Source organism: Sylvia atricapilla, chromosome 5 (assembly GCF_009819655.1).
Source record: "Sylvia atricapilla isolate bSylAtr1 chromosome 5, bSylAtr1.pri, whole genome shotgun sequence".
NCBI classification, from domain to species: Eukaryota; Metazoa; Chordata; class Aves; order Passeriformes; family Sylviidae; genus Sylvia; species Sylvia atricapilla.
Genome location: NC_089144.1, coordinates 63,277,864 through 63,294,187, shown reverse-complemented (window position 1 = coordinate 63,294,187; position 16,324 = coordinate 63,277,864). Strand labels below are relative to the sequence as shown.

Genomic DNA, 16,324 nt, shown 5'->3' with positions numbered 1-16,324 from the left:
CCCCTTCTCCTCTTTGCACTTGGTGCTCTCACCTTGTGCCTGCTCTGTTCATTTAATTCGCTGCAGAAACAGAAATTCAGTGTCCTTTTTATAACCCAGACATACACGAGCTCATGCAGGGTGTGACAGGTTCCAGATGTGGTGGAGCATAAGCAGTGGAAACACAAAAAATTATACAAGTAGCGAGACCTCCCGTTCTCAGCAGCAGTGAGCTCTTACATTCACTCACAGATCTGCACCAGGGATGTTTTGGGAGAGAAATGGATAAAAAACAGGTTCTAATAAAACAAGACTTCTGACTTTGAATGGAGATGGAAAATAGCATAGTTATTTGTGACACTAAGTGGGTGAGGGGTACAAACTTCAAAATATTTAGTTTTTCTCCAGTGACTATTGAGAAGAGCTGCTAATTATTCCAACCAGAATTAGATGGGTATTTTCCCTCTTTTTCCATTCTGAAAGGACAGAAAAAATATCAAACCTGGCTTTACTACTTAACACCATACAATAGTTCTAAACCCATGGCATTGTGACTGAACAATCAAGAAGATATTGTGAATGGAAGGAGTTAAGCCAGAGAAATTTTAAGATGTTGATGCCTCAGTCGAAACTCCCACACTAAAAACATGTGTTAGTCTTGCCAGGGTGAATTTAGCATTTTAAGGATCAGTTCTTCACATCGGGTCAATTTACCCAACAAAAGTTACAGCAAGAGAGTAACAAAAAATTAAAACACCGATGCAAAACACAAAACCAAACCCCAAACCACAGAATGAAACCGTGGGCCCCTCCAAATTTATCAAATGCGTACTATTTAATTCAGCAGGACAAGCCCCAGCGCTGTAATCGCAATAATACATATTTTAGACTAACAGGTGAAAACACCTGAAAAGCACTGTGAGCATAACAAGTTACTTACAATTTGAGTCCATTGTAGGAGAGGGAAAAGAAGTCATAAACCAAGCACACGCCAAACACAGTGACCCCAGTTTCTTTCACCAGCATTGCACATGTCCCAAGGAATAAACTAAGCAGCAAAAAGAATGGGGAGGCAGTGGGAGGGAAATGTTCCCCAACATAAAGCTGATCCACACTCCTGAAAAACAGAATAACACAAATTCTAAGACACTTTTCCTTAATGCCTTAAGATGGCTGGCATGAACATGTTAAGACATGAACAATCTAAAACAAGGAAAGGCTTAGACACAGGACAGGGAGGGAACACACAAAAATGGGGAGCTGCTCGAATTCTTGGTGCTCAAGAGGTGGAACAAAGACAAGCAGAAAAATAAAGTAGATAGAAACAGTCAGAGGAAGGCAGAGTAAGCACAGAGAGGGCAGAAAAAAAAACCTGCTTTCTGTCATGTGGAACACACATGCTTAATTCTCCTTATGGGACAAAAAGCACTAGGCAAGTAAAAATTCCTCCATCCCACTCACATTCCCCTGAGTCAGAGATGTGTCCTAATCATTAACAGACTGGGGAGCAAGCCCCTGTCACAGGGGAGAAAGTAGGAATGAGCTGAAATCAAACAGGCAGATTCCTGTGGGGTCACTATGTTTCACACCTTTGAAACCTGAAGCAAACAGCATTGTGGGTTTGTAGCAGACAGCCCCAGAGGGATAGAAGCAGTTTTTCCCTGTGGCTGTGATGCCATGGTGCTATTTCTGAATGCAAACAATGTTCTTTCAAACTCCAAATAATGCAAAAGGTGCAGAAATCCCATCCAAGTGAGCTATTTCTGGATCTATACTTATTCGTTTACAGTTTTAGAACACAGAGCAGCAAGCAGTGCCAAGTTTTCATCTGAACAGGATGACTAATGGTCTAGACACACTCCTTAACTCTCTCAGACCAGGTGTTCCAGAGTCCCGCAGTCACAGCACACATTTGAAAGGCAGGCATGTGTCTGTCTGCTCTTCACTCTACATACAGACAATTTGCCTTCCACTGCAAACATTTCTTTACCATTTTTACAAGCCCTCCTCAGCTGTAATGTCAGTGGAAGAGGGACTGTCAGTGTTGACTTCTGGTTTTGTGGTGTTTTGTTCTCCTAAGCATCAGCACGGCTGCAGGCAGGGGCCAGGACACTTGCATACAGCAGAGCTGTGGGAACTCCCTCTGCCAACCACGATCAAACACTGACAGCTGCCTTTGGTCCCCTCCCCAGACTAAAGAACCTCACGATGTTCCCACGTACCTATTATAGGAGAGAAAAGCCAACAAAAAGAGTAGACAGGCGAGGACATCTGCTCTGCCTACTATACCTGTTACCTGAAAGGAAAGGAGACACAGAGGTGTAAAAACACATCTAAAAAGGTAAAAACACTCCGTGACTGTCTCAACAATCCACACTCACTGCTACTCTTTCAAATACTATTTGATCTTTCAGTGTTATGCTCCCTCAGCATACCAAAATGTTACTTGGAGAGTGTAGGATATGCTCAGTTTTGTCTGCTGCATTTCTAGTTTGGCAAAACAGATGAGTAAGCCAACAGTGAAGTCATTCTTTACTTAATAAAACATTAATAAAGTTACATAGAAAATGCCAAATTTAAGGATCTGTTTTAATTTTGTATAATAAGGTTTAGATTAGAAATGCATCCAACTACCAGGACTGAAATTTGTTAAATGACTTACTGTATAAGTAGTATTTGAATGAACTTTATCACCAAAAAGGGACAGCATTACAGAATTGATTCCTCCTGAACAATCTGAGTTTGTGAGAGTTTTTTCTACAGATTCACTAACAAAATCTTTTTATAAAAAAGGGAATACTGAGGAAGAATGGATAAACACTCTTTTATACAGTTATTTCAATATTCTATTTTATAAGGATTTAGAAATCACCCATAAAGCAAATAAAAGGTCCTTCAAAATTGCATCCCTTTTGAGATTACATAATTAAGTTATACTCAGAGCTCTGGCATTTATTTTAACCTTTTAGAGTTCTGACCCAGACAAAAATAAATTCCAAGAGTGCCTCTTCTAGAACCTCCCTTAAAATATAAAGGGATTTATATGCATAAAAAATATGCATAATCAAAAGGAGCCTGGCTGATTAGTTCTCACAACACAGCACAGGGAGTAACTCTAAAGCTTGTGGCTTCTTGTTATTAAGGTAATCTCTCCTCAAAAGCTCTCAGCCACAGGAGCTGCTTCCCTCCCTCATTTACAAATGCTTGGAATGAGAAAAGTGCGATGTCAGTGGTATCTCAGCTAATGAGGGCATTTCTGTTTTACAGTGTAGAGAGCTGGACGTTACCATTCCTTCTCAAATACAGCAAGATTCCTTTTAGCTACAGAAGTGTCTCCTCGTGCTAACACATTGCAGTTTTGGAATAATCATGTCTTTAAATGTTTCCTTATAATGAACAGAAAGATTTCCAACATGAGCTGTTCTGTAAACTTACACTGGTGTTCATGAACAGTGTTTTTTCTGAAGATGATTCTCCTGGCTTTTAATTGAAATAAGTATAAATTAATCCGTGGGTCACATCACTTCTGTTTGAGAGAGCTCCTCCAGAATACACACTAATGCTACCTTCATTTTTCCTCCCTAAAACTGATGGCTATAGGGAATGACTGAAGGCATGCAACAATATCTCAGCAGGAGAGCACAGCCTCGCTGAGGCCTTTGGTTTCAGAAAACTCATGACTGTCCATTTATTCCCAGCATGGCTTATTAAGACCATCATTTAGAATTCAGTTCCAGAGCACGAAGACAGCAAGTACGAATACACTTTTTTTTCTTAATGACTCCTACAAGTTATTTTAAATAGAGTACATTCTCACCTTTGCTCCCCCACAGCAAAAATTCACAAGTACCACATTCAGTATGACTCAGAGGTTTCCTTAAAAAAAACAATATTAACATTTTGAAGAATGAATTTATTTTTTAGCTTTGGTGGCACATACTTACAGCCTCGGTGTGAATGGGATGCACAGCAAAGAAGAGCGCCGTGACGAAAGCAAGCCGACAGTCCTTGAACACAGCTTTGTCACAAGTGTACATCAGCACAAGAGTCACCAGACAGTGTAAAACTACATTCACTGCGTGGAAATAGAAGGGGTTCATGCCAGCCAGCAATATGTTTAACCTGTAAGGAAACAAAACAAAAGCACTGGTAGATTTGAGAGATCTCATAGCAAGGCATCTTTCAAATACCCTAAATTAGGCCTTTTGCCCCATTTGCAGCCATCTAATGTTAGTGCTATCAAACTAATTACTGAAAATCGCTCTAAACTTCTGGTTGATTTGATTAAAAAGAAACAATTTCCCCAGTTTTTGTATTGTGTTTGGCAACCTTCTGGACAGAGATGGGCGAGTCCTGTGCCCTCCCAGCACAGATCACTGCAGTGAGACCAAGCCTGTGCTTCCTTAGCAGTGAATCACTCTGGCCAACATCATGCCACTTGTCCTATTCCCTGTTGGCACCTTCTGTGGTTCTGTTGGCCACGTGGCAGCTTTACAACATGGGTAGTTATTTTCTGCTCTAGAATAGATGCTTTTGCCCAGGAAGAGCCAAGATAAGGACTCGGTAAGGAGCTGGTTATCTGCTTGGCATAACAGGGGCATTTATTCCCATTGAACTTTCAAAACAGTGTCACACACTGAAGGCTAAGCCTTTATTTAAATGCTTTACTGGCACAAAGAAGCTTGTCTAATAGTTTTTAATTTTTTTAATGTCTAACCATTTTTAGAAGGACATTGATGGCAAAAGTAAGTTAGCTAACATCACCCTAGACTCAGTGAGACAATTAAAGTTCATTATTTGTGTCCATCATAAAAAAAATAAAATGTAACAAGCTGTTATGACATTTGTTTGACAGCATGTATTAACTCATTCTTCTGGTCACTATTTTTTACAGCCAGCTTGCTTAACAGCTGCTGACAAGCTTTGCCTTAGAAGCAGTTGAAGACAATTCTCTTAGGTATTAACAACATCTGTACATTTGGACAAAAATACATGTAGCTACACAAATACACAGACCTACACATGGTGCCTCTCTAGGGAAGACTCCATATATGAACAAGGAAGCTGGAAAAACGTCCTTTAACTAATGCTGAAAGATACTCATTTTAAACAAATGACAAGACAACCAGTGGAAAGAAGATTCAATCTAAATATTTACCATGCAGTTGTAAATATGCTATAGGGTCAATAATCCTTCCTGTTTTTACTAAGAGACTCCAGGTCTCCCATGATGAGCATGATGCAACAGCAAGGCCACTGTGCTGTTGCTACTATTAAAAAAACACCTTAGGGGTTTTTTTTCTGTGAGACAGAGGAGGTGTGAAGAGGTCTGTGAGAGCCAGACAACTTTTTTTTTTTTTTTTTTTAAATAACCTTCTACATTTCTTATTCATAAGCAAGGAAGTGCTAGCTGTCCTGGGTTGAATTTTCCAGGACAATTCAATTTTACCATACCAACAGTCTTACTTGTGCATTCCTGTTGTACTCCCGCTGGAGTGTTGGTGGAGGCAACAGATGAAATCCAGAGAGTTTGTGAAAAAGTGAGATTTTGGCACAACTTGACCTTTCCCTTTGAAGTATGGGTTGATGCAGTTACATTTTGACAAGACATCAGTCTGTGTGATTCAAGAATACATGAAGAGTTGGAGGTTTTTCTTTTTTTATCTCATTTCTCCTGCAAGCCACTTCAGGGCAGCAACATCCATCACTTTCCCTTACTTCTACCAGCACTGAATGACAAACCACAACAAATGGCAGGGACAGGCTCCAGCCAGAGCTCCAGCTGCAAACACGCTGCAGCAGTGGGGACCCCCAGGCCAGGATCTTGTTTTCAGCACGCTGAGGGGAGCAAGGGGCAGCACACGGCCACCCTGCCTCTAAAGGAAACACAGTTCACTCCAAGACACCTGCAGATGTGCACAGTGACAGGGAGCCTCTGCAGGAGACGTTCTTTATACAAATTAATTGTTTCTGGCTGTAAATTAGCTGGAGCACAGTTCACTGCTCCTCCTCAAATGGCAAAGCGTGATCTGGGAACCTGATTTCTGGAGAAAGCAGATGAAGACAGGTGATGACAAGTGCTCAGGATATCAGGTGATATGAACTCGTGCACCAAAATGGGAGAGATTCTCATTTAGTTGGCCAAGTTGTGAGAACCAATCGTTAAACCCATGACAACTGACGATACTCTTGAAAGATCGATCATTAGACATGGATCATGTCTGATCACTTTCCATCCTGCAAAACAGGTCTGCTGGCAGGAGAGGCAGAACTTCACAGGCAAGGGATCTTCCTACCTCCATGAGGTCCCCTATCCCAAAGGTTGGGTGTGCCCTTCACACCCCTTCTTAGGGTGAACATCAAGTCAATGAGCCTTGTAAGCTGCGAGTTATCTGATGTAAATTATTGAGAACAGCTCTGTAAAAGCATCAGCCTCCCAGCTTGGCTATTCCCTCTGTGTTCTTTAAAAAAATAACAAAACAGCAGAACAAAACACAAACACCACACTATTCAGGTAACTCTTCCACTAAACAACAAAATCAGACTGCAAGTATGTTTTAAATACCACCTTTGGTGGTCCATGAACACTAAACATGAGCGTGTGCAGGTGCTATACTCACACCAGTGCTTTTTGCTGCTAAAGCACTTTGTCGTAAGAAATTAGGCCACGTGGCAATGAAGGAAACATTCTTTCGTCCTGAAACAGTCCCAGCAGAATGATGTTGAAACATTAGCAGCGGTTAAATTTATTGTATGTCAAACGGGTGAGCAAATCTGGGTCTTGAAACAGCACTAATCCAAGTCACAAGAACTGTGCAAAGCTCCCCAGCTCACACAGCTATGGGGGAAAAAAGGCAGCCCACTATGGAATGCCAAATTTGTTCCACTGGGGAGGAACTTCTGGGCGAGGGAGTCAAGAAGGGGATGGGTAAATAAAAAAATCACTTCTCCCCTCTTAATTTTTAATACCTTAACAGAGAGTCATTCTTGTTTACTAGCAGAGGCATGCAGTAATTATACACAGTAGATGGTTCTGCAAACAAAGGAAGTGAAACAGAGATATGAATCTCAACATTAAGGAAGAAGTGGTCTTTCTCCAACGTAATGTTCATAAACAGAAGTTCTGGCAAGCAAAAACTGTGCAACACTGGAGGGAGATAAGGCTGCTGTTGTCCTGGTATTTCCAAACTTACACTGCCCCACAAATGGGGAAAATTGTATCGTGCAGTCATTTCTGCATGAAGATTATAACCTGTCTGAGCTAAAGCATGACTTGTCAGCTATGTCTTATGGCCTCGGTAGAGCACACAGCGAGGAGGGGAGATGCTTTGGGCTGGCCAGGCTGCATGAACAGGCTGCTCCTCAAAACAGAGACATGTTTGCAAACAGCATCCTAAAGATCTGGGGCTGAACACAGCAAGTGGTAACACTTCTAGGAATAGACACCCTCGAAAGAGGAAATCCAACCATCTCAGACATAAAGGTTTTTCCTCAGAGGAGCCACACACTAAACACTTGGAGAAGAGTTTTTATTGCTTTAGCATCTCTGCTGGAAGAGTCCCTGGAAGCCAAGATTCAGCTAAACCGCCTGCAAAATGGCAAATGGCAGTTCAAATGCAAAGGCCCACAGAAGACCCCGGGAAAGGAGGGGAAGAACACACACACCAAAGTGCATTCTGTCAATAGTAGCTAACATTGACAGGTATCTTCTAATAGAGCCAACCAGCATCATCCCAGCCACCACCAAAACAAAAACTGGTCACAGAAACCTCAGCATTGATCACGTGTCCCACTAGGGCAGAGAGGCTGCACTGGAAGGTGTGTTCAAGCCAAGACTCAACGCTTTTCATGCCCAAGTGTTGCAGCATGTGTGCACCCTACACTGCCCAAACTACACACCCATGCAGGAGGGTACACCAAAATAAGAAATCCCTTGGTTTTCTTAAGGCTGATGGATGTTTTCCAGGAACAGTGGAACAGTATAGCTTGCTTTGCCGCCTGCAGCAGTTTTTCTACCATTACTCCACCATCCACTCTGAGAAAAGGAATTACACAGCTTCACTCTCAGAATGAGAGAGTTCCACAGGCAGCAGCTGATGAAGGCTCACTGAGCAGAGCCTGTACAACAGCTCTCCAGAAGAAAGCAAATCATTTTATCTCTTAAAAGGAACCTCTATCAGTACCCTCAGATGTCCTCCAGAGAAGTCATCGAGGACATAAGCCATTTCCCACAGAGAGGGCATGGAAACAGAGGGGGAGTCAGTGGCTTCATCCTCACAGATTCAGAATCAGAGGGGTCTATGCTGCAAAAGCACAGGCTCACAGACAAATTCCATACACACCCGGTATATAATCACCAGCACCCGCTCTAATATAGTGCTTTTCATCCACTTGGACACATGAAGACTCATTCAAACTTTTTTAAGGCCTCTTATGATTTAATAATATTGTAAACCATAATTGGAGAGATTCTCTTTTTTATAGACTTTGTTATTATCCCTGGGCAGCTCTTGTTTAGTTTAATCTCTTTCATTATTTTCAAAAGACTAACAACGAAACACAACATGTTACGGAATAGAAATGCACAGGATAATAATGGTAATTTGTTATAGCAAATAACACTTAATGGAAAGTCTCAGAGCACCCCATACCTCATAAAACCCCCACAGTTTTTGTAAGGAAGGCTCACATGCAGATTTATATAAATTAATTTAATATATAAGGATGGATTAAGTTTCCTGTGATGATCTTATCCTGTTCAAATTGTGTGTTAAATATGGAAAACTTTATGCAAAGTAATACCCACTTTAAGTGCATGGTGGAATCTCCCTATAAACTCCACAGATGCATGTACTTTGTGCCAGGAAAATGAGCATTTGCACTCCAAAAGACGTGCAGCTGCATCAGTGGCAATAATTGCTAAAGCTCTATGTGGAAACAGCTCAAAGATTAATGAAAAAACTGTAGCAGTAAATAGAAAATAAGCCCTTTTGCAGCGGTGTTCCTGCTATGGCCAGTTTCCACCACAAAGTGCAACAGTACTTCGTGCTGATTTGTGCTGATAATCTTTCCACAATGCCTAAGAATTAAATGGACAATAAGGCTTAAATGGTTTGGTCCTGGATTTGCTACAGTGACCATGGGTGAGAAGACAGAGGCTGCATCAATTCCCAAGCTACAGGAATTGCCTCAGAGCACAGAATTCACCACTCACAAGAGCAATAGTTAAGAACAGGCATTCAGAGCAGGTTTTTGCTTTCCAGCAGGGGTAGGGAAAGAAGACAGAAATCACAATTAGACTGGGAAGCAGCAGCACACCTTGAAAGTGGCAAATGTGCCAGAGCAGAATTTTCTAGGGAAACCACAGAAGGGATGGCTTGATGATCATTCCTGTGTTACAGTAACAAGACCACTATTCACCTGGCTTTAGGTTTGCCTCCACAAACAGCCTTGGAAAACTAGAGAAGAAAAAAATCCAGATGATGGCAAGCAACAAAATGACAAACCAAGCGTCATTTTATCTACATAGTGAACAAAATGCAATTCGTCTTAAAAATTCTTCTTAAGTAGCATCTCAGCAAGGAAATGAACATCTCTAAACTCTTTAAGAGCAGCCATCCATCAGAGTGTGGAGAGAGAAAGGGATGAGACGTGATCAAAACCCAAGCTAGGACAGTCACTCAGCAAGAAGAGAATGCAATAGCAACCGAAATCTAGTATAAAGTCATCAGTCCTAAAGACAGATTTCAAACTGGATGTAACAGTTCTTCACCAAATTTGGAGTAAGTTTGAAATAATCTGAAGACCGTGAGGAAAATGCCATTCTAACTTGCAAAGAAGCAAAGGATAAACAACAACAAAAAAAAGGTATAGTGAGTGAAAGAGAACAGCCTTTTTTCTTTTCCCTTTCTTTCTTTAAGTCTGTGAGAGAAAGCCCAGGAAAGCAGTCAGAAACAGCGATGAAATGCAGAGAAATGCCTTTAGCTAACCAGCAGCAGCCAGAGCACTTTATTTCATGGACTCTAAAGAATATTGACAAGGATGCTCCTGTGGGTAAAGAAGGCTGGTCAAAAGCTAAGACTTTTAGGTAAGATGGCCAAAGAAAATTAATGGTGACATTGGTGCAAGAGGAACAGAATGCCCGATGAGAGAAAATCCCCAGGAGTTGGTAGGTGTTAAATAGAGACAAGACACCACTGAAGCAAGCAGCAAAGATAAGCATGACTGCATTCACCTCAGCCAAGTCATTCGGGAGAACTAGAGAACTCTTTCCCCCATAAAAGGCTTAAATCCAAGAGACAGGCAAATTTTATTCAGAGCTGATAAAATGTGAAGGCAGACTCCTACACGTTCTGTACACATGTCTCCTACTGGGCAAATCCTCACCTCTGGGCTTGGCTGCAGACAGCACGGACCCCCAGCCACGTCTGCACCTCCCATCCCTGGGCAGGGAGCTTCCCCTCACCCTCCACAGCAGTCCTGTCCTCATTCCAGGGAGAGCAAGCATCCCCAGAGAAACACAGCCCACACTTAGGACCATAAACAGCAGACACCTGCTACAAAAGTCACACTTGTGAGGAAGACTTCTTGTGCACCTGGAACTGGGGGAAAAAACCTAAGCTTTGAGGCAGCAAGCTTTGGAAGACACCTAAAATGGCAGCAAGGGTCCATTGACCCATGCTCCAGGTCAAAAGAAAAGCTTATGCGTTTAGAGAAATGTCTGCATATTCCAGCTATAACACAACCAGTCTCACAAAAGCATCTGCTTTTCTTCACAAAGTCCACCTCACCCAGTATGGCTACACCAGTGCTACCTTAATTTCGTGGCAGGTATCACAGTAGCAGTGTGGAGAGTGACTGCCACAGCATGAGGAGAAATAGTAGACTTCAGCTGGACAAGAAAAATACTGACACAATCTTAAACATTGTGATGTACGGAGTGAAGAAAATACTTGTGCACTGTGTATTTAACCTGACACATTATAGCTCCACTATATTACCCTGCCATGTCAAGCTGTAATACAGCATTAAATCAATAACAAAGAAAATGTAAGGTCTTTTTTCCTACCCCAGGTGGTTTTGGTTCTCTTAAGCTCTCTGTCCTTGAAACTTATGCCACTGATACAGCTGAAAAAACAGAAGGATCAGCTGTAAACAACTAGATAGATCAGCAGGCTGACAGTGAGTTATAGAATCAGTTCTCTCTTCGGCTATATATTTACATCTAACCCAACCTCACATTCACTTACGGCTTTGATCTAAAGCCACTGGAGCCTCACATGAGGCTTTAGATGCCAACCCAGAATACTGAGCTGCTGCTGAAGGTCCCCATTTACTTCCCAAGCCATCACTGGCTAGCAGCCTTGGTGGGCAGTCCTGGAAGGTTAACCATTCTGCAGTCAGCACCTGAGCACAGCCCAGACCTGTTAATTTATCTTCTCCCTCCTCTTTTTTTTTTTTTTTTTTTTTTTTTTTTTTTTTTTTTTTTTTTTTTCCCCAGCTAGAGTAGGATGGCTCTCTGCACGAACTGTGTCAATGTCTTCTCTGGTGGGAGAGCTGCATTCCCTTTTGCAGCTTTTTGCCCTGCCAGCTCCTCTCCTCCCGGGCCACCTGGAGTGGACACTTACACCCTTCCCACAGCCAAGCACATTCCCAGTGAACAGTCACTGCCACCTCCTTCAAAGCTGACCAGGTATCTGCTCTGCTTCCCTGCCATGTCTCCTAGACACGTCACCACCTTTTCCTTCTGTCCCTGTTGAGCTGTTCCTTGAGGCATCCCTCAAGGCATCTGCCTTGGCACCACCAATGAGGATGAGCACACAGGGCCTTTACTTCTCAGGCCACCTGCAAACCAGGAGGCTCCTATCTGAATAAATGTCTTTAGATCTTGGCAAACAGGGCATTTGAAAGGCTTCATTCTCACCATTTTCTACCACTGCATACCTTCACTGTGTTGCTGAGTACACCAAATCTTCGTCACCTCTTTGTTTCTGGGTTGGAGAATCTATGTAAATGGGGATTTGGCAGACAGAAAGAGAAAGGAGGAGGGAGACAGCACTGAGCATAGCACCTTCTGCTTCAGCAGCTGAGAAACATTTCTGCAAAACCACTGGAAACAAGGAGTAACTGAAGTGAGGGAATAAATGATTCAGTGAACTTCTGTTAGTGGAGGCAAGGTGTAAGACAAAAAGCACCCAGTTTAAATATAAAATCCTGAGTGAATTACAGAACTGGCAGCTCTCTCTTTTTTTTTTTTTTTTTCTCTACCTTTCATCTTAACATTTTATGAGGAAGACACCAAAAATTAGTATCTTCTGAGTCCAAAAAGTTGACTTCTTCTTTAGAAATTATATTGAATCACTTCTTAGAGAAGGAAACACCTGCAGGTAAGTACCTCTAAGTAACAGCAGCTGGAGAAGAGAGCATGAAGTAAGTTTTTCTGAAGGACTAAGCAAAACCACTGCCTACCATCTCAACTCCTGTACAGATGAGTTGTGCTAGACCTGTCACCTAACAGTTACCCATGTGTAATAGGAATGCTTCTGAATAACTCATTCAATAACTCATTCAACAACATTCAACAACTCATTCAACATTCCTTTGTTCTACAGAAGCCAAGAGAAAAGGTAAGAGTAGTTCAAAGACACTAAGCAAACATTTAATTCAACAGTCCACATGAAGACTTTTTTCCCCCTTCTGATGCTAACCCACACAAAACAGTGCATCAATTCAGTGAATATTTTAAATTTTACTTAATGGTTCCAGTGAGCCACTCTTTTTTTCCTCTGATCATTTATACTGTCAGATCCAGTGTGAATAATGTCAAATACTTGAGCTCTTTTCTCTGTTTGGCTCCAGAGCATCAGACTACTGGAATGAGGACTGTCACTTATGATTTCCAATTCATCAGGGACACCGAACTACAGTTACACAATTTCAGCAATGTCTGCTTCAGATTCTTCTGACAGATGGGTGATAATTTTTTTAATTGAGATCATTTCAGGAATATGTAGCTTATATGTAGGATATGTTCAGCCTAATGAAAAATCCACAGGGCATTTTGAGTCCCGCCTCTTACTTTCACAGTCACAAAAGGCAGAAAAGAGACTGAGACAAAGTTTCAACAGATTGATGAATCTGTAGATATAAATTTCAGCCCACCCTTCACATCTGTTCTGTACAGGCAGTTTGGAGATCTCCCAGATTCTTTAATCTTGATACAGCAAGAGGCCAAACAAGCCTTTACAGATGAAAGTTTCAGGCAAAAGAAGTAGAGCCACTAGGCTGATATTAAGATTCATCCTGCTATTGAAATGCCTTGGATTTGCCCAAATTAGCACAACAACAAGATAAATTAAATAAAACATGCAAATCTACAAAAAATAAACGTACCAGAATACTCTGGTCCTCTCCTCCCTCCTTCCTGCACACATCACACAGTTTTCTCGGGTATCCTAAGTGGGTGGAGTAAATTCTAACAGGAGTATTAGCAACATTCGTTTCCATTCTAGCTTTTTACAAGTATCAGATAAAATCCCTTTTTCCTTCTGCAGGATGACAGCAACCAGCAACCTCCTGCTGGGCAAGGCAGGGGTGGATGGATGGCTCAGGCAGGCAGAGCACAGCCCAGCCACGGCTTCAGTGCTGCTGGCAAAAGCTGCCCCAGGCTTCTTTGGAAGCAAGGGGTTTGGAGGATTCACTCCATCCAGCTCCTAACATCTTCCTCTGACACCCTACTGGTAGAAATGAAATGGGAAGAATGTGGAGGCTGGAAGGATAATTGGGACGCGGTGGATACAATTTCCCTCTGCAGCCAGCAAGATAAACGATTCCTTCCCTATTCCAAATGCAATGTCAAGTGGTGAACAAATGACTCTGCCTCTGACCCAATGCCTTGGCTGTATGGTTATTATAAGCATAGAGGATGAAATCTTGTTCACAACATTAGTGTCACTTCCCTTCACAAACGACTAGACACTTCATCCTTTTTTGACATGCACCCCTTTAAATAGCAAAGCAAAACCAGTTCAAATACATACAAACGGGAACTAGAACATTTAGTTTCCATTTTGTTATTAAAGTTTAAATTTCTTTTGTCCATTAGCATCACAATCTCAATCCTGTAATCTAGGAGGCCAAGTCCAGCACTCTAGCACTAATATTCCATGCAACGAGGTCAGTGGTGATACACACGGGTTCACTCCTCTCTCCAGTCACCCCCAGATGTATTGCTGGAGGAATAGATTAATTACACAGATCCCCAAACTTACAAGTTTGTTTGGACACACAATTCTGTGTGCACAAAGCCAGCTCTGCCAGCAACTACCTACTCCCACCTTGCTCTTCACAGAAATGTGCTGAGATACCCTTCAAGGAGAAGGTACAAAACCTGTTCTAAAAAATTCAGTTGACGAGGGTCTGTGCTATTCAGCTTTCCTTTATGAGGAGCATGCCAGCCTGTGCCCAGACAGCCAATACTGATGGCTCCTGGCTCCAAGTCCACGTTGACAACCAAAGAGCAGCAAGTGCTCTGTGGGAGTGCCAAAGGGATGTTCTATTTCCCAAAACTGCATTTGCCTCACACAAACACTCCATTCCCACATAGCCGTGAAAATCTATTTATATATCCGGTGTGCTAATGAGTTACTCCATCAGCAGAGTGAGCCGGTAACAGGGAATCCCTGGCAGACTTGCCAATGTCCATCCCCTGTATTCCAAATGCCCGCCGTAGTTTGTAATGAGCACCTACCCAGCACTAGACATCACTCAGCCACACCACCAGCTCTTCGGCACTGCTCTCTGCAAACACATGTATCATGTCTAAATGCTAAAACGTGCTAAATATTCATCACTGTTAATGTTCCACCAGAATAGATTAAACAGAGAACAACCTAATGGAAAGAACGACAAACCCTATGGATTGTAACTGAGCTGATTTGCCACATATTCTCCCGGGGGAGAGAGGCCAGCAAAGGTTTTCTTCCAGGGATTAGCGAAGGGAGCTGTCAGCATTGCTGCCCAACTTCCCTTTATTCCCGTAAAACCGAAACTCCTCCTCAACAACTCTGCCCAGTACACAGCGAAGGAACATCTGAAGCAGAGAGGCGGCAACTCAGCGCCTGTCACGGGAGGCTGGCAGCTGCCAGAAGGGATGCACGGAACGGCGCAGTACCCGCGGGGCTGACCCCTCCACCTACCGCTAAGAACAAAGGTACGGGTGACTACGGGTCTGTTTCAAAATACAACGCGGGAAGTTTCTGGCACCACCACTCAAATCGCGGAGAAAAGATACTCGAGATGAAGCACAGGAAGAACTCACGGGGAATTCATGTGAGCACCTTCCCTAGCCAAAAGCGCTTCCCGAACCGCTCCGTTTTCCCTTTTATCCCTCCTGCAGCCCGGGAAAGAGGCGCCACCTGCTCCCAAAGGGCCAGGAAAGAGGAGCACTTGCCGGGAGATGGGCAGACTCCTCCGGAACGCCGCCTCATCGCTTCCCTTCTCCAGCAAACTTGCCCCGGGCCGGGCCGCGGGAGCGCACCCGCGGCTGAGCCCCCGTCCCGCACGGCTCCGGGCAGAAATGCTGAATCACGAAGCGGAGGGCGCGGAGCGGGGCCGCGGGGCTCCCCCGGACACGGAGCCGCGGAGGGTGGCGCGGAGGGGGAGCCGCCCGCCCCACCGCGGCGCCGATACTCACTTGAAGGTGAGGACGCAGAGGGGCCGGTAGGACTTGTGGCTGGTGTTCTCGGCCATGCGCTTGCCCCAGAAGTCGTTGGCGAAGGCGGCGGACACGGGGGCGGCCGCCCGCACGTCGGGGTTGTTCACGATGGCCCAGACGTCGTCGTGCACGAACTCGCCCCGCAGGGAGTTGCCGTAGCAGAGGGCGCACAGCCCGGCCAGCACCGCCGCCGCCGCCCCGGCGCGCCGCCCGCCCGCCGACGGGCCCGGGTCCGGCGCGGCTCGGTCCCGGCTGCGGGAGCCCCGCGCCGAGCCCGTCACCATGGCGCGGGGCGCCGCGCTGGCTGCCCCGGCTCCGCCGTCGCCGCGGCGCGGGGAGGCAGCGGCGCCCGCATGGTGCGGGGCGGGCAGCGGCACCGCCGCCGGCCACTCGCGCTCTGCCGAGGCGCAGCCCGCCCGGCTGCAAATAAACAGCGGCCGCCCCCCCGCGCCATCCCTCCCCTCCTCTCCTTCCTCCTCCTCCTCCTCCCCCCGCGCCCCCTCCCGCACGCATGCTCCTTCCGCGCTGTCACGCCGCCGCCGCCCCCTCGGCCCGTCGGCGGGGTGGGCTCCGCCGGCGGCGGCCCCGCCGCACGGCGCGGACACGGACGCGCCGCGGAACGGCGGCGCC

General features: G+C 44.6%; 1 protein-coding gene across 2 annotated transcripts in view; it reads right to left on the bottom strand.

The window, feature by feature from the left end:
• The window catches only part of TMTC1 (transmembrane O-mannosyltransferase targeting cadherins 1), a 135,291-nt gene extending 119,305 nt beyond the window's left edge, over positions 1 to 15,986 (bottom strand). For both annotated transcript variants that reach the window (XM_066319771.1, XM_066319772.1), the window contains exons 1-4: positions 15,674 to 15,986; positions 3,924 to 4,101; positions 2,202 to 2,275; positions 920 to 1,096 (exon numbers count right to left, since the gene is read on the bottom strand). In XM_066319771.1, the coding sequence (XP_066175868.1) occupies positions 920 to 1,096; positions 2,202 to 2,275; positions 3,924 to 4,101; positions 15,674 to 15,978 (734 nt within the window). In that variant the 5' untranslated portion in view covers positions 15,979 to 15,986. The remainder of the gene's footprint in view (positions 1 to 919; positions 1,097 to 2,201; positions 2,276 to 3,923; positions 4,102 to 15,673) is intronic.
• Between the last annotated feature and the right edge of the window lie 338 nt (positions 15,987 to 16,324).